Genomic DNA, 18,632 nt, shown 5'->3' on the forward strand with positions numbered 1-18,632 from the left:
TCCCTGCTTTGTAGACAAAATAAACTGGACAAAATCCATACTCTAAAGTTCACCGCTTTATATGGAACAGGCTCTCAGACATTTCTCACTCAAACTGTAAACAGCCTTGGTTATCTATCCAGTTTCATAAAAGATTAGAAGCAGCAAATAATATTAGGAGGAAGGCAGAGAATGTAAGTACACTTGATGTCATTAAGAAGTGATAGCTAATACAGAAACAAGAAAATTGGCTATAAAAGATTCAAAAACTTCAATACTGCCATCTCAAACCATTAGCTGTAGAGGGCAAATCATGCTACATACCTCAATAATCCTAAGGCATCAGCAAACAATAACTTTTCAAATGATGATCTGAGTGCTCAAAAAAGATCATATTAAGGGTTCTGAACACTCTGTCCACTTAGATGGATAAAACATTTTTTAAAACTCATATAAGGTGTAACTACTTTGAAAACAAAATTGCCTATTTTAAATTCCAAAACTAAAAGCACAGACCATATTTTTGGCTTTGAAAAACATGGGCAGTGATAGAGAAGCAAGAAACTTTAAGACAAAAAAAATCTCTGAATAACATGTCGGCATGAAAGGCAAAAAGATGAGAGAACACTAGCAGGCAAGAAGATCTACATTTATGTATTGGCCATGTCAGGTAATATCTCTGTCACCCCCTTCAACTTAACCCCTAAAGAGTCTCAGTTTCTTCCCCTGTAAAATGCAGATACCACCACCACCACCTATAAGGTACTTTAAAAAAAGTGATTAATTATCCAGAGAAGATGGGAATGAGTGGTGAAGAGAAAGCCAGATGTTTTTAAACACATCTTGATGCTTTAAAAAAGAAAAAAAAAGGCATGACTAATCAGCAAGCTTAAAATGAAAACAGCTTAAAAATAGCCATGAATCTTGTTTCACATCTTTACCCACAGACCTGAGCATTATATTTAGGTGAAAAACTACAGTTGTGTCTTGCAAAAATGGATCTAGTTTCTTCAACATTATCATATCTCATTTTGTATTTCTATCTTTAAATGAAAAAGAGGTGAGAGAACACTCACCTTGATTGAAAGTCTTCATTATCTGTGCTTGTCCGAGGACTTATGAGTAGATGACAAATTAAGGGAAAACAACTTTTCGGGGGGGCGGGGGGGAGAATTGTGTCTCATCTTTTAGTACAATCCCTCAGCCTGCAGGCCTAACTGACTCTTACCAGCCTGGCACTCTCAGACTCTACCAGCTCTGCTCATCTGCAGCATCATCTTGCCCTGCTATTCCCCATGCCCCCAGCCCAAGGGACTCTGTTTCCTTTCTTCCTCTTGGTGATAGAGCCAGAGGGACTTTAAATCCCTTGGTGGCATAAAACCACCTCAGTTACCAAAGAAGTTTAAAAAAAGAATCAAGTCTCCCATTTCCATGTTTTATACATTTGAGAGGGTTAACTAGAGAGACCATTTAAAAGGTAGACCATTTTAAAAAGTCCTTAAGCATTTAGACACATATTACAAGGGTACAATTCTAAATAAGATCAGTATCAAAGTTTTCCATTATACTGATTAAAAAGATCTATAAGATGAAAAGGATATTGTTTCTTCTCTTCCTTTCCTCCTGAACTGTCCCGTTTCTCTTTCTTTTCTATCTTTTCTTTATCATGCCTGGACTCCTATAACGAATGGTAAATTAGTTGAGGAAGGGAAAATCAAATATAAAAATCAGCTTAAAATCCCTTTTCATCACCCACCAGCCATAAATTTTTCTTCAGACTTATTTAATATAACACCAAAAGCACAAGCAAAACAAAACTGGACTTCATCAAAAGTAAAAACTTGTATACATCAAAGAACACTATCAAGAAAGTGAAAAGACAACCTACAGGACAAAATATTTGTATATATGTATCTCGTAAGTGTCTAATATCAAGACTACATAAAGAATTCTTACAACTGGGCAACAAAAAGACAAACAATACAATTTTTAAAATGGCCAAAGCATCTAAATAGATTTTTTCAAAAGATATACAAATGACCAACAAGTACATGAAAAGGTGCTCAACATCATTAGTCATTAAGAAAACACAAAAACAAAATGATACTAATTCACACCCACTAGGATGGCTACAGTAAAAACAAATAAAACAAAAACGGAAAATAACAAGTGTTGGCAAGGATGTAGGGAAATTGGTACTCTCCTATATCGCTGGTAGAAATGTAAGCTGTGCAGCCACTACGGAAAACGGTTTGGTGGGTCCTCAAAAAGCTAAACATAGCATTACCATATAACCCAGATATTTCATTCCAGGGTATATACACAAGATCACTGAAAAAAGACATTCAAACAAATAATTCATAGTAGCACACAAATGTTCATAGCAGCACAACTGACAACAGCCAAAAAGTGGAAAACAGGACAAAAGTCCATCAAGTGATGAATGGATAAACAAGTGTCGAATATTCAAACAAAGGAATATTATTTAGCCATGAAAGGAAATGAAGTACTGATACATACACCACCATGAATAATCTCAAGAACATTACACTAAGTGAAGAAGTTAGAGTCAAAAGGCCACATTATTATACAGTTCCACTTATAGGAAATAGCCAGAGTTTTTGATAAGCTCATAAAGAGTTCATAGAGATAGTAAGCAGATTCAGAGTTGTGAAAGGCTAAAAGGAGGGGGAAATGGGGAATGACTTGATGAGTATGTGGTTTCCCTTTGGGGTGATGAAAATGTTCTGGAACTAGACAGACGATGAGTGCAAAACACTGTAAATATATTAAATGCCACTGTATGATATACTTTAAAATGGTTAATTTTATGTTATATGACATTTTACCTCAGTTTAAAATACTTATTTAAAAGGAGCAGCCTCCCTTTAAAAACTATCACCTTACAATTTTCAAAAACTGCTTTGAAGAACTATGAATATATGGCATATATGTTGATTAAATATAATGATGCTTTGTAAACACCTTAGTAATGACTTGCTTACTTTATGACAGATGCATGGGATATATTCTGAGTATTCTCCATTAGTATCTAAGAGAATGCACACTACACTTAATTTTAAAATCAAATATAAGATGTAAACATAAGTTTACTAGAAGAAAATGTTATAAAAGTGTGTTGAAAAATGAGAAAGACTTTATAACAGTGTAATGATCAGGGAGAATACATGTGACCATATTTTAATCTCATGACTAAAGAGAAACTATAAGAATTGTTGTCAGAGAAAAAAGAAAACACACTAAAACACACTGAAACTCAATGATAAGAAGAAGTAGGTGTGAGTGGAATGGAGAGGAAAGGAAATTCAGAAGTAATCTGATTCTACCCTCCCAGCAATTTGGGACTAAACTGCTTCAAGTTCTCCAAGAAAACCTGCCCTCCTCCAAAACCTCCTCTTCCCACCCCCAAATAATTAACAGAAAACTATTTGACTACAAAAAAAAAAAAAACCCTCAATATTGGTTAAATTTTCTAATGGGAGATTTTCTAAGAAAATGTTTCATTGTTCCTTTTGTTCTCATAATTTACCTTTTTGCCACCAGAGGAGATTTTATCCATCTTTTCAGATTTAAATGAGTCGCCGCCTTTTTCTTTGCCTGAAGATTTTGACTTATTTTTTTCCTTGTCTTTCTCATTTGGATAAGGAGACTCACATGGACTTTCACTTTTGTGCTTTGAAACCCCCACTAGAATTATAAAAGAGAATCATGAAAGCCTTTTTCAATTCAGTTTGATGACTACTTGGAAAGTATTAATAAGTCTACCTACTTGTTCCATTTTCCTCTTTCCGCCTCTTGGTTAAGTCCGGTGGCACTTCTCGGTCATTGTTTGAGTGATCCTAGAACCAAGAATTGTGAACTACGTTGATTGAGAGTTTTTATTTTAAAGTACTACTTTTCTACAAGAAGAGCATAGCTAACTAGCATTGGAGAATATCTGCAGTAGTTTCACATACTTGGTAAAATGACATGATAGGCAAGAAGAGCTGGTAGAGATTATTAGGCTGAAGATCCTTATACTGTAGAAGATTCAAACACACTTTAGGGTGAAAATACCAGTTAAACACCAAATAATAGACTGTCATGCAACAAACTAGTACTTTAAATAAGACAACAGACACACTACCGTACATGATAATGAACTTTCCAAACTAGTTTTTAAAAAATTACAAACCCTTTTCCGCTCTTTCCTGTCCTTTTCATCTTTTTTTTCTCTTTCTCTGGATCTTTCCCTTGACTTGTCCAAATCTTTCTTGTCCATTTCTCTCTCCTTACTCTTGGACAGTGGTGGAGGAGTATGATTAATGTAGAGCTGTTAAATTAAGGCAATATTACTAAAGATTATTAGTTTTCCAGTATTGACATTTGCTCGATTGTTTATTTAATGAAAGACATTTGGTAGTAGACCCAAAGTCAAAACTGGTCAGCTGTATGGACTATGAGAGTTAAAATAAAAGGGCATGGCACAAATTATGCAAAGACCTCAATTCTTGACCTTGTAAATGTTTATCATTTAAACTCAACCAGTTCACTCCTCCCTCAACTGAGATTTTTATTAGTAAATTCACAAGCTATAGGTCCTTATATAGTTCTACTGTGAAGACCTATAGCCACCATCATTACAAGAGCTCATGTGTGGAAAATAGTTACTGGGCTTTCTCTACTATAAAAAACAAAACAAACAAAAAAAAAAAAAACAAAAAAACAAACTCTACACAATCATGGAAATTTTAAAGTTTTACCATTCACTGATAAGCAATTGATGACAGTGAGGAAAATATAATATAAAACCTAGCCATGACTTTACTAATAAGTCTTTTCTGCCTCAGTATAAATCATAAATAGATTATTCCTTAATCACCGTTAAAGGCTGCATATTCTCTACTTCTGAAAGCACTCCAGTTTCTGTCAAGTAATCACAATTGACTGTAAAATTTGTCTTGCGCTGAGCTGTGTTTAGTCGTTCAGTCGTCTCCGACTCTTTGTGACCCCATGGGCTGTAGTCCGCGAAGCTCTTCTGTCCATGGGATTCTCCAGGCAAGGATACTGGAGTGGGTTGCCATGCCCTCCTCCAGGGGATGTTCCTGAGCCAGGGATCGAACCCAGGTCTCCCACATTGCAGGTGGATTCTTTACCATTTGAGCCACCAGGGAAGCTCAAAATTTGTCTTACTGGTTCTAAAAAGCTCAGAAAGCCATATTGTCCATTGAGGTTGATGAAACAGACTGAAAAATGATGAACCAATGTTCTCTTTTGCCTATTCTTTCTCCAGTGAAAGGCCCATAGGCCATAAAATAGCCAAAGATCAAGGATGTGCTAATTCTAAAAAAGAGGTAATCTTACTTATACAAGTTGTAAATATGGAAATCTATTAGAAAAGAAAGTATTAAGGAAATAATCAGACACCTAACCTTGTAGCATTTATAACTGTGCTGTAAGCTTACATTTAACTTAAGGCATTAAAAATTATTAGGCAGGATACTAAACATAACTCATTACATAACTACACAATTCTAGATATACCTTGAGAATGAAAAGAACAGTGAGTCAAAAGTCAAATATTTTTACACAAACAAATCCTTTGGTATTCAAAGGAATACACAAAAAAAGACGGCCAACAGTTTGAGAATTAACACTTGTTTTTTAACACCACCAAATATTTTCAATTCAATTTGCTCAGAAATACTGCGATAGCAATGCATAAGTAGATTCTTTAAAAATTCAATGTATAAAAGTTGATGATCAACTGAAATAGACAAAATGTTTATTAATAACAAAGAGCAAGAGAATGAGAAACAATCATAAAAGTGCTTGTCCAAAAGGTACTCTTGCCAGGTACGTGCCCTAAATGACACTAAGATTTTCTAACTGAGGAGTTTATTCACACCTTAAGTCAATATTACTCATGAAACTGACAAGACAAAGTAAGCAGTGTTATTGCAATACTCTTAGTGTAGTACTGCTTAGTTCTTCCAGTAAAATTTCTGTTTGTGATTATAAGTATGTGCACGCATGCACACATGTGTGCACACAGGCATGCACACACGCACACTCCTCCACAAGAATGAAGTGTACCTAACTTGAACTCTGTATTGCAAGGAACTGGGAAACCTAGAAACTCTTAGTTTAGAAATGTACCCGTTCTAGTCCTTCTTTCTATCCTTCTAAGAATAGTTGTGATGACAATACTCTTTTCTACAAAAACAGTCTCTCATTGCCTACAGAATAAAATGCATATTCCTTAGCTTGAGCATTCCAAGCTCTTCACAAGCTTTGCACAATTCTATTCTACTATGGAGTAATCCAATGTACTCTAGGCTGTGGCTGCTGCTGCTCCCTAACACCCTGTACTTCCCAGCAGGTCTCTTCACTGGAACAGGTGTTCATTTTTATCTTAATCTCTTAAACTACTTGGACTTCAAAACCCATCAGCACTTTAACATGCCCTCAACTCCACAAATCACTGTCCAGTGAATTCTTATTTTATATTAGCCTTTTTGGTGGCACGTATTCCTAATTAATACCATGTCATTGACTTTTGTCCATAACACAGTTTACAGGACGGCAGGGAAGCTAATTTCCCTTTTTCTACTTTTACGTACTTCCCAGTGCCTTGTACACACAGTGAGTACTCAATACATATGCAGATGGCCTGACATGTAGGCTCAGGTTTGGTTGTAGACCCTTGTTTTAAGATGATGAACAGAATTAAAAGCTGAAGTTTATTTTTTGAGGGGGGGTTACTGCTCCACTCTGAAATTACAGAGAAGCTTGGTTTAAAGGAGACTGCTATGCATACTTTATCCAATGTAAGTGCTAAGATTGCTAAATAAAAACACAATGGACCAAAACTAGAAACATGCCAACTGGAAACTGGGGGTAGAAGGTGAACTGACAGAAAAGATTTGGATACTAATTCATCTTGAAAAGCCAGGTCCATGTATTACTTTCACTATGGATTGAAAAATGAAAATAGCAACTATTTAATTTTTTTAAAAAAGAGGATCCTGGACAAAGTATAACTAAAAGATGAAACTAAAGCAGGGAAACATTTTTACATGTACAATAACAAAGTGACCTGAAAATATAGACACATACCTTTCAAATCCTCTATAAAGTAAAAGCTACCACAGAAACAGTGAGTTTATTTATAGATCATTCATATTAGAAAGCACTCAAAATCCAGAAAAAAATTTTTTCTAAGACATTTATATGCTAGTAAACTTTCCTAGACACACAAAAAGCAACATCAACTACTATTCAGACTAGTGAACTTTGGATGCTTTAACAAGTCCAAAGGCATAGAAGTTCATTTTAAATATTTACTGAACATCTAATCATACTGTCAGGCACTAAGGATCTGAAAAGTGGTATGAGTCACAATTTTTACAAGTATATTCATATGCCATTTCTAAATGTTCCAACTGAATATGGAATAAATCTATTGAGTTTTAAATGCCCACAAAACCACTATCTTTTTTTTAAGGGGAACAGGATCACCCTTGAATCACTATAATTTAAAAAATAAGACAAACACACAAAAGAAGTTAAGAACGCTTTCAACTACTATTGAAATATGGGTGCTAGGAATCAAAGAACTATTTTTTGCAACTTTATTTTCATGGTGGTAAGAATACTTGAGGAACCTTAATTTTAGTACAAGTTCTGGTACTAACAAGTTATATGCCACTGGGAAAAGATCAGAAACTTTAGGCTGTTATTTGTTAAAAAAAAAGACACTGCTACTTGCCCTTCCTGCCTCACAACATCTATGATGAGTATGAAATGAGATAACATATGCTTATCTCATATGTTTTATTTTCAAAAGGCTTTCACAAAATGCAAGGAACCATAATCTTCATCATTGATTTAAAAATCCAGTTAAGTGTAACAGCAGGTTTCCAACTGCTTCAAAATATGTTCCAGGAAATATTCACAAGGTAACATTGTAAACCCATGAATTTAAAACAGCCCACACAAGCCACTGACGGTTAAGACTGACATACATACACAATCCCACTCTGGTTATAAAAATCTACTATACTGGAATACATAATCAATATAGCAAAAATTTTACTTTAAAAGAAACCATTCACATTTGATTAATACAGTATATTCTAAAAACAATGCTACAATTTCAGGACAGGCATATTGGCTAATCTAAGGTGTTAAAAATTAGTGCTTACTTGCCCAATATCCAGACATTTCAATTTAAAGCTATAGTTCTAAAAGTGGTTAGTACTGTCAACTGGCTTTGTTCCCAAGATACCATTTTTTTTACTGGTCCACCAGTAAGGAATCATACTTAGCAGATATAAGAGGAGGCAAAGTAGAAAATCAAAGTGAAACAGGGTACAAATTTTATAATAATAAAGACAAAATAACATGAACATTGGACAATTCAACTATAATCATGAAATGAATGAACTCTGTAATAAGATACACAAACTGCACATTATTTTTAGTAGCAGAATATTCAAGAATAGGCAAGAATTAATACTGACATGTAAACACAACCATTGAGTTGAATATTCCCCTTCAAGAAAATGATTAGCTTACATTAACCATATTTTTTGATAATATGCCACAACTACCAAAAAGGTAGCTCGGCAGAAGTGACATAAAATGGGTTGACGTTTATGGGTTGAGATGGGCTCGGTTTTTAGAAGAGTTATGTGAATGCATCAGATATATCTTTTGGTCTTCTGGGTTAATCTAAAAAAATTAGAAAACAGTCTGACAGATTTGTTTTGAGAAATTAAATAAGCCTACTCCCCCTTAAAAAAACCAACTCCCTCCGCATATCTTAAACTTATTTTCAGATTTTGAAGCATAAAAGGATAAGGCATAACAGCAAGCAAGGAGAGATTATAGAAAGGTTGCCACATTACATACATTTTGTAACAATTTCACTTAAAGGGATCATCCCCATTGTCATCCACTGTTTCAGTTTGTGATAGGTATTTTTAAAGGTTATTCCACTAGCTTACTGAATTTACTAGAGTGAGGTATACTAAACAAATGAAGTAACGAATTTTTCTTTGTTTTACTTAGGCATGATGATTTTAAAAGACTCAAACCTTTGCTGAAGACTCCTTGAGTTCGATGAGACTGTCCTGTAGAAAATGAATGGAGATGACAGGTGAGCTGGCATAGTTCTCAGAACCCAGAGGAACTTTGGGAAGTATGGCTGTAACCTGGAAATAAACCATCTACTTCTTGTGAGGATAAATCTCGTGATGTCATTATTATATGAATATCAACAGTTTAAAAAAAAAAAACTATGTAATGGAATTGTAATGTTTAAAAAAACTCAATTATATGTACTCATTGTAACAAATAAAAATCTTTCTCTGCTCAGAATTTAAAAATAAATGTCAATGCCACATTTTTTCATAATACTGTATTTAAGCTACAGGTAACGTTAAGCTTAAGAAAGCAAAATATTTTTTCCCCATAAAAAAGTTTAAGATAGTGGAGATCACAACATTGTCTTTTATTTTCATAGTTTTTCTTTAATAGAGAGGTTTCAATCTTTACTTGTGACTCTATCATACACATACACAAATTTTATTCTAGGCAGAAAACTCAGTGGCATTACATTAACAAGAAAACAAAATATATTCTATAAAAGAGTAATTAACTCTTTTCTTTTTGCAAAGTGCCTCTAATTATAAATCTCATACCTCCCACAAAAAAAAAAAAGACGTTAAAAAAAAAAAAACAAACAAAGAAAATGAAATTACGGTATTCAACCACAGTGCTCTTGATGAAGAATTAGTTAACTTACAGGTTTAAAAGTTCAACGTACTGCAAATTCAAAGATTCCATGAAATTAGATGACTTTAGAATTAAAATTAAATATGGAGCAAGGAATGGCTACCCTGAGTCTTCAAGAAGGCTACACCCACGATTTTGTGCTGCAGTTGAATGCCTGGGGTTTCTCTTTGCTGGGTGGTAGGATTGGATGCCACATCTGCAAGGTTCAACTTGTTGGGAACCCAATGGGTATAAACAAACCTCCAAGGGAAGACACAACAGAAGCTGCATGCTCACTGAATATACACAACTACAGGAGAACTGATCACCAAGGAGACTTTAAAATGGAACTCCTTTCAAGACTCCTTCTTAGAAGGCACACATCGGTATGATGCTCATCAAGAAGCTTGATGAATTCAGAGGTATCTTGTTTATCTTGTATCATCCAGGAAGTCTTCAGTGATATATATTCTTCAATATTTATGCCGGAAAATAGGCTTCATCCTGCTGCAAAGATTCATTTGCTTGTAGCTACCATTGCACTCCAAAAAAGACTGCTTAAAGCAGTGAGGCACTTCTGGGAAAAATTTCTCTTGCACTTTGAAACACTACAAAATTAGTGCTAGGTCCTTGAAGTTTTAATATTCTTATAAGAAAAATACTTGATAGGAAAAAAATATCAGTCCATCAATATGTAAAAAAAAATCATTTTCTAATGCAATATAAAACCTCCAGTGGCTCCAGTGAATACTTGGCACAAGACTTGAAGGAAGTCAGGACATGTATTCCAAACAGGTGAGCCTAACATGGACGCTGCCTTCCTCAGGCTATACTAACCTTTACTGTTGAGGAATGTGATGGAGAAGGATGGGTATCAATTTTGCGACGTTTCTGTTCTGTTGGGATGAAAAGAAATAGTCACAATTAAGGTATGTTTCCACTTTTCCCAAACACTTAAAAAAAAAAAACACCAACTTCTAAGATTCTTAAGTATTAGTTTCTCCCTTTAAATTACACCAAAGGTAAACAAGTAAAAAGAAAGACAAACTTAAACTTGCCCCTTTCAGGCTCTGTAATATCTGATCGGGGAACAGGTGATTTCAAGGACCCAGAAACTGGTGTTTTCTCTCCTCCTTTAACATTTTCCTTTGATTTCATTTCCTTTGCTATATCTCGTTCTCTGGACGGCTCCTTCTCTCTTTCCTTTTCTTGAGTTGACTTTGATTCTACATTCGGGACAGTGGTCTTGAATTTCTCATCTTTAGCTTTTTCTTCCTTCTTGAATTTTTCTTTCTCTTTGTCAGATTTAGGTGTTCTTTCCTTTGTCTCTCTTGCTTTTTCATCTTTATTTGGCCGTTCTTCCTTTGGTTTTTCTTTACCATCTTTACCAAGTACTCGGGCCTCTGGAGTAGTAGCTGGAGTCTTTTCTTTTTTCTCTTTTTCTTTCTCTTTTCCTTTTTCTTTGTCATTTTCTTTAACAGTTTTGCTGCTTAAGAAGGAAAACACAAGATTTTAAGACAAAATGGCCATAAAATACATTCAGTTATAAATCATAAAGCCTTTTTTTTTTTTTTACTAACTTCAAAAATTTCAGAACTAAGAGTAACCCTTTGAAAACTAAAGGACAACTTTAAGACAAAAGGGAAGTAGTTCTTTATCCAATAAATAATAACCAAATTCACAAACAGTAGATTAAGAAAGAGTAATTAAAGTGATGCTGGGCCTTTTTGTATATGTTCATAACCTTTGAGAATTAAAAAGTAACAAAAACTATCCCATAAGACAACCCAGGGTGCTATGATCAGGAACTGGATCACTTAGTTGGATGGATCATTGGTCTAAATCAGTGTATGCTTCTCTCATATTAATTACTCTTACCTAGACTGTCCACAGCAAACACCCAATCATAAAAAAATTTTTTCAACTTCAACACATACATTCCCCTGCATATTCCAGTAGAGGAAACAAAGGCAGTTTCAACATTATAAAAAATGTGAGGAAGGTAAGCATATCATCAAATAGCAGTATATACAAAATTTTTAAGTTCAACATAAATGAGTTTAATAGTATTCAACTATCATCCTCTTTCATTCATGTCTAGTGAGGTTGTTAATCATATAAGAATTCAGAATTTTGGTCCAGAGCACAGTGTTCCTACCTGTTAGAGCCACTATTTCCATTACTTGAATTCCCTTTTGGTGTGGCACTAGAAGCTTTATTAACAGCTTTCACACCACACTGAGATCTCTCCCTTGATTTATCTGAAATAAAGGTAAAGCTTTATTTGACAAGCCCCAAGATGTAAATAAGTTACAATTTCACAGCAAAATGATTAAAGACTAGATAGAAAGAAACAAAGGAATGATCACTTCTTGGCAGTAACATACTGCTACTTAGGAAACAAAAAAGTAACACTAAGCCACCATTTTACTTGTCATGGGATACAAAACATATCAGTTTCCTGGAGCAAAATGTATTACTTATAAATTCATACAAATAAGCATACCAGTGTCCTCGGTACTGCTTTCGTCTGACTTAGATACACTTCCGATCGACGATGAAGAAGGCCCACCACCAGGCCCATTTTGTACACTGGCAACTGCATTCCTCGGAGGGGGGTCTTTGTGATGAAACTCATTTTCAGGTATCATGTATGACTTTCTACTTTTCAACTGCCCAGAGTAGCTGAAAGTCGCACAAAGTGTTTAAATATACAAATACAAATCAAAAGGCACAAACATGGGCTTTAAAAGAATAAAATTAGCAAGTTATTCACTCTGATACTTGGTTCCAAAGAATAAAATAATATTAACTTTCAGTAAGTTCCTAAAGGTCTTTATGGAGAGCCTAGATGCTTTCTTAAAAATAAAAACCTCAATGTAAACTAATCCTTCAACTAAAATGCCTTTTTTCCACTACTGAAGATCTGATAATTCAACTAATGATAAAACTGCATTTTCTTCAAGCCAAAATATGTTATGTATGACTTTTGAAACTATCATCCAGTACAGACCGGAAGCTAGTAATCAGAAGTGACAACTCTCACCAGCCTGTGGGAACATGATCGCATAATCTCCCATAATCTCCTGAAGTAAGGCAGAAGATAAACTTCAACACTGTAAAACATTTTAGAGTCTTCAGAATCCTTCTGTAATCTAGTCTCATAAATCACATTAAAGTATAATTCTGTTACCCCATAGCCAATGCATATAGATCTGGCCTCTTCTCTTTTTCCTCTTGGCAGATTTTATGCACTCTTCTTTCCAATGCCTGACCCAGATTCAAAACTTTTGGGTACCAAGGAAGTATTTTTGTTAGCACAATCAAGATATTCCTGATGTGAGTATATTCGCCTGTTTCAAGGCAATGTACCGAGGCCTACAACAAACATTTTAAGATCTGTTATTATAAAAGTGTCAGTATGAAGAAGGAAAAAACACTTTTGAGAAATACAAATTTTTTTCTTACCTTGGTTAGTTTGTAATGCCATTTGTGTACAACATGTCGAAAATTTTCATAGTCTAATTGATCAGCTTTATTTCCACCATCAAATCCAGTTGCTCGTAATATAGTAAGGAATCCTGGATAATTTCCACATTCCTAAGGGAGAAAATAGGCTGTCACTTTTAAAGAAAGATTCTATCCTCCAAAACAGCAGAAGCTGAAACTGAAGTAGACTAGATTAATGATTCCACGGGAAAGTATGATGTGTATCTAAATTATAGGTAGTTTTCACAGAAAGATTGTTTATTCAGTGACATTAATTTGAAATATCAGTTTGAGATAGGATAAAAATATAGCACTTTTTAATAATGAATGAACTGTGCTTAAATTTTAAACATTGTTTTACAACTGAATCTTGAACTCAGCTTCCCTTTTAAAACCAAACAACCCAGAACTTACTGGAAGTGGTCATTATATACATGGTAAATGGGTAAAATTTAATAGTATTTGTTTCTCATACCTTTTCATATGTGGCTCTATCACTGTGCCACCTGGTCACAGTCTCTAACATGCAGCAAAGGAATCTCCCATATCGACTAGCTTCATTTTCAGTACAGCTTGCAACTGTGTAAATTATATCAGAGAAAACCTACAGAAAACAATGTGTGAAATGTGAAGACAGATCAAGTTCAAAATATTAAAAGACCATGTAATACCAATCATAATAAACTAAATAGGTAGGTTTAGTCAAAATGCATCATCCCCTCTTATATTCACAATTCCAAGACCTTTAAAGATTTTGGCTTTTGTGAAAAAATAGTACATTTATAAAGCAACAATAACAACAACAACAAAAACCCACTTTTATGAAGAAAGCTGATTTACAATGACAAAAGAAAAAAAATATCATTGTTATTACATCATAACTTTTTAACAGACTTAGCCATAGATATTAATGGGGTTACAGGGAGCAGTCAAGCAGGGTTAAGCAGAAGCGAGGCTGACAGAAACTAGAAATAGGCAGCTAAGAGGCTGTAACATAAATCAGATTTTTAAACCATAAAATGCAGTAATTTATTATTAAGAAAAAAGCCAGATGCAAAAATCTGTGAATGTGACCATACTAAAAAGTGTCCTGGCTTTTATATATGTGCAAAGTGTAAGCTTTTTTGTTGTTTTTTGAGGGGGTGAAGGTTAAGAATGCATAAACTCAAATGTAGAGTTAATGGATTAACAAGGGGGTGCTTATTATATATACCAGGCACTAATCAAAGTGCTTTTGTATGTAATGACTCATTTAATCCTCACAACAATCTTATGAATCAGGTACTATTATCCCATTTTACAGATAGAAAACTGAGGCACAGAGAGATTAAAAAACTTGCCAAAGATCATATAGCTAGAAAGTAGCAGAGCTAGGATTCAAGTTCAGGCACTTGGCTCTTGAGCTCATACTTTTAACCACACACAAATAATACCTCCACAGATTATAATGTTTAGCTATCTTTGTGTGAGACTTTTTTTAAAGGTTGCAATAAAAAGAACTTACTCGATCATAGCAAAGAAGTGTGGAAAAATTTGGAGTTTTCTGTTGATGTACCAATTCAACAAAACGAGCACAGTAAACAGCATCAATTGCTGAAAAAATACATCGAGGAAATATACACAGCTGTAGAAATTTTGTGATGGTCTCATTTTTGGTAGATTCTAAAAATAAGGGAAGAATATATTAAGTGGTAGACTTCTTCCTCAAGTGCCTCAAGGTCACTAAACATGACAACATTAACTTTAGTGTAGAGAATGCCATAAAACCACAAACTATTTATAGTTTGTAACCAAAAGGTCATGCCTGGGATAAGACTTTCATTTTCACTCTGTGGACATTTTTCTACCTATAATTTCTCCAGAAATAAGATTTTAGACATAAGAATTGAATGATAAGCTGCCAATATGGTCAATTAATTTCATTACGAACTAAATCTGTTCTTTCAGTGAACATGTGAAATCAACTCTGCATTAATGAATAACCAAAGAACGGGATGGGCTTCCCTTGTAGCTCAGTTGGTAAGGCATCTGTCTGCAATGCAGGAGACTCGAATTTGATCCCTGGGTCAGGAAGATCCCCTGGAGAAGAAAATGGCAACCCACTCAGTGTTCTTGCCTGGAGATTCCCATGGACAGAAGAGCCTCGTGGGCTACAGTCCATGGGCTCGCAGAGTCAGACACAACTTAGCAAGTAAACCAAAGAATGGGATAGTGAACACTGAGTTGAACTACAAACATAATACACTTCAGTATCTCCAAAGTTATAAACCTCTGCTTTTTTAATGTTAAGTGGCAGAAATGTAACAATTCCAACAACTTACTTGCTAAAAGCCAGTTGTCCTTTTCCAGTTTCAGTCTCTGCAGAACTCGCTGTACATGTTCCATCTGTTTCTTTTCTTCTTCGAGAAGCTTGTCCTGAAGGGCAGTACATCGCTCCTTCTCTTTTTTCTTTTTATTTGGAGGCTACAAAGTATAAGTTAGATACTTTTCTAACTATAGGCACATTACTTCTCCTTCTTTTAATTAAAAAATGTAAGGAGATAAATGCCAGTGTTTTATACTAATTACTTCAACAGGGATGTTTAGGAGTCCACTTGGATGTGCTTTCACCTCCAATCAATAAAGTCAGTCTTTGTACCCTACCAAAATAGGCTACCTTCTCAACAGGGGTACTTTTAGTCTGAGGCATAGAGTCATCTTGGATCCCTCCTTCTCTGTTTCAACATTCTAACTGCTTACAAGTCCCTTGCATTCCCACTACCTCCACCATAGTCTATGCTCTCAGTACCTCATAATGAATTACCCAAAAGCCACCTAGGTGGTCTACTGCCTCATGCCAATCCCTTGGCCTACCAAATGAATCCTTCATACCACTGTTATGAGCAAGCTTTCTAAAGTACCATTTTTACCATTATTGCTTCCCTGCTCAGGAACCTAAAATAGCTCTGAATTTTATCAAGCCTTCCTTTCTAACTTTCATTGCTCTACAGCATTGGGCACCATCCTAATCATTCAAATTTATCACTAAGCCCATTCACTATAGTACAAATGGTCTCTTTAAACTTTAGATTACTTCATACCTTCACTGAAGCTCTAGAGTCGCCAATTTGCCTCCATATTTCTAAACCTAACCTATCTTCAAGGCCTATTCAGTTTAAGACTCACCTCTTCAATAAAGTTTTCTCCTAAAGAATTCTCCTCTGGGGAATTCCTATTCTTCATGCAATTAGTAACACAGACCATTTTAAGTTGCTAGCACAGCATTCGGTAGAAAAGCAAAGTTGAATACCTTCTGATTGATCATAACCTCCATGCACTCACCAAGCCCCTGCCCCCACTCATGGAGAGATCACTTCTAAACCCACTTAGAAAAACATTATAAAATAACAAGATAGAAACTTGAGCTAATATAATTCCAAGGTATGGAAAATGTTGAATTAATACCATGAAGTTATTTTTCTTGAGCTACTAGAACAAAAACCTACCATTTCCTGATTGTCATCAATTGCTTTCATCTGGATTTTAAGTTTATTGACTTCCCGTTCATAGCTGGTATGTGGAACTGCAAGGTCATACATTGTCAATGACCAGAATGTGGCATAGAATTGAGGACTGATGTCATCCCAGACTTTGGAAACGTGTAAGGAAACCACTGCTTCATGAACAGGAGCCATCACCATTTCACATGATGTGATGTACTTATGAACTTTATGCTGCTGTTTACTTCCCTTCTCTGATTTTTTAAGTTCGTCATACTTTGACTGGAGATAAAAAAGTAAAAACACATACATACAATATTTATACCAATGACTTTCATAGTATAAAAACCTAGGTTCCCTTGAATGGATACACATATATATCTATGGCTGAGTCCCTTTGCTGTTCACCTGAAACTATCACAACATTGTTAACTGACCATACTCCAGTAAAAAATAAAAAGTTACCAAAAAAAAACCTAGGTCCCCTTTTCAAGAATCAGAAAATAACCAATCAAAAATGTTGCAGGAAATCTAATTTCTTACCAACAACATTAAAGATAAATCATCCCTGGAAGCTGTTTCAGTATTTAGTCCTGTGATCTTATTAGGAGATTTTCAGAAGATTCCTATTGCACAAGTTTCTGCTGAGTAAGTGAATAGGGTATGTGAGCCCCTTGACCATTTCCTCCACTATACTCTCTTGCTGCTGCATCAAGGACTGAAGAGGTGGGGTTTCCACTCCTGCTTTTGAAATATTCAAGGGAACCAAGTAGATGGTCTAAACACTAGGAACGAAGCAGGACAGCAAACCAAGACAGAATGTTTTATCACTACATGTAGCCCCTGTCATCTGTTATGATCTGTCAATTAAGAAGCTGTATCAACACAAAGAAAGGTTATGAGAACATCACCATAAGACTGCTAAGTAGGAGAACCGACTGTCCAGATCTCCCTGTGATTGAGAGGTTTCCAAGGATGCAAGACTGTAGTGCTGAAACTGGGAAAGTCTTGGGCAAACAAGGACCTACGGGTAATCCTATTGCTAAGCCAAATAAGATTTTCTCTGAATGACTATGGTATACTGAAGTTTAAAGCATATGGGAACTGACTTCCTAAAGCTTATTTTTTGGCTTGATTGGTTTGGGGGAGAGTCGGGATTAATTGTATGAAAAAAAGAATCTGTTAGTACAACAGAAGGGACCACATATTATCAATAGTTCATAAAATATATGCCAAGCATAAAAAAGAAAACAATACAAAGTAGAGTTGTTGCTACTGTCTCATGTCCTTCAGTTTAAGATGAAAGAGCTCTCATCCAGAAAACTGTCTGGGTTAGGCATCATCCCTGAAGATGAACCTAAGATGACATCTAAAACTAGCTGCTTCTTTATGCTAGAAAAGCACCTAAATCATTCAGTTTTTGCTAAACATGGAACCCAGAACTAGAAGGTCAGAAGTCAAAGGTCCTACTTCCAATTCTGCATCATGACAAGCAGAGTCTTGGCTCCTTACAATCTGGCTGCTGTTCCCACTGAGTGCTGCCATACTCTAGGCTCATTGGCTTAAAGGCACACCAAGTGCTCTTTGTTTCACAGGATATCTCAAGCAGAATAGAGAATCATACAATTATTTTAGAAGTGGGAAAAATTATCTCTTGTTATCCCCATTTTAGAGAGCACACTGATAACTACTGAGGCTACACATGACAAAGCTATAAATAAAAAGAACATTACTTAGGAGAGAGGTCCCAATTACACCAGAAACCTGAGAGAATAGTAGCTGTGATAAGAAAGACTTTAACATTTTTGATCCTACTGAAGCCCTATTGAAGTCAACTAATATGAACCTATGTGTGCAGAATGATATCTGCTCAGGTTCTAACAAAACAGAATAAAACAGTGCTGA

At 35.2% G+C, this 18,632-nt stretch overlaps 1 protein-coding gene across 14 annotated transcripts in view; it reads right to left on the reverse strand.

The window, feature by feature from the left end:
- Positions 1–18,632, reverse strand: part of THOC2 (THO complex 2) — a 117,860-nt gene that overhangs the window by 7,748 nt on the left and 91,480 nt on the right. For 4 of the 14 annotated variants that reach the window (XM_025276458.2, XM_025276462.3, XM_025276457.3 and 1 more), the window contains 16 exons: positions 16,734–17,009; positions 15,570–15,711; positions 14,753–14,910; positions 13,724–13,852; positions 13,228–13,359; positions 12,953–13,137; positions 12,266–12,444; positions 11,918–12,020; positions 10,818–11,248; positions 10,597–10,655; positions 9,081–9,212; positions 4,175–4,312; positions 3,770–3,839; positions 3,530–3,687; positions 1,581–1,657; positions 1,056–1,101 (listed from right to left, as the gene is read on the reverse strand). In XM_025276458.2, coding sequence (XP_025132243.1) covers positions 1,074–1,101; positions 1,581–1,657; positions 3,530–3,687; positions 3,770–3,839; positions 4,175–4,312; positions 9,081–9,212; positions 10,597–10,655; positions 10,818–11,248; positions 11,918–12,020; positions 12,266–12,444; positions 12,953–13,137; positions 13,228–13,359; positions 13,724–13,852; positions 14,753–14,910; positions 15,570–15,711; positions 16,734–17,009 — 2,397 coding nt within the window. In that variant the 3' untranslated portion in view covers positions 1,056–1,073. Of the gene's footprint in view, positions 1–1,055; positions 1,102–1,313; positions 1,658–3,529; positions 3,688–3,769; positions 3,840–4,174; positions 4,313–8,559; positions 8,716–9,080; positions 9,213–10,596; positions 10,656–10,817; positions 11,249–11,917; positions 12,021–12,265; positions 12,445–12,952; positions 13,138–13,227; positions 13,360–13,723; positions 13,853–14,752; positions 14,911–15,569; positions 15,712–16,733; positions 17,010–18,632 lie in introns of those variants that run through there. The other 10 variants (XM_025276461.2, XM_025276460.3, XM_006064995.4 and 7 more) reach the window with 9 other exon arrangements.

Source organism: Bubalus bubalis, chromosome X (assembly GCF_019923935.1).
Source record: "Bubalus bubalis isolate 160015118507 breed Murrah chromosome X, NDDB_SH_1, whole genome shotgun sequence".
NCBI lineage: Eukaryota > Metazoa > Chordata > Mammalia > Artiodactyla > Bovidae > Bubalus > Bubalus bubalis.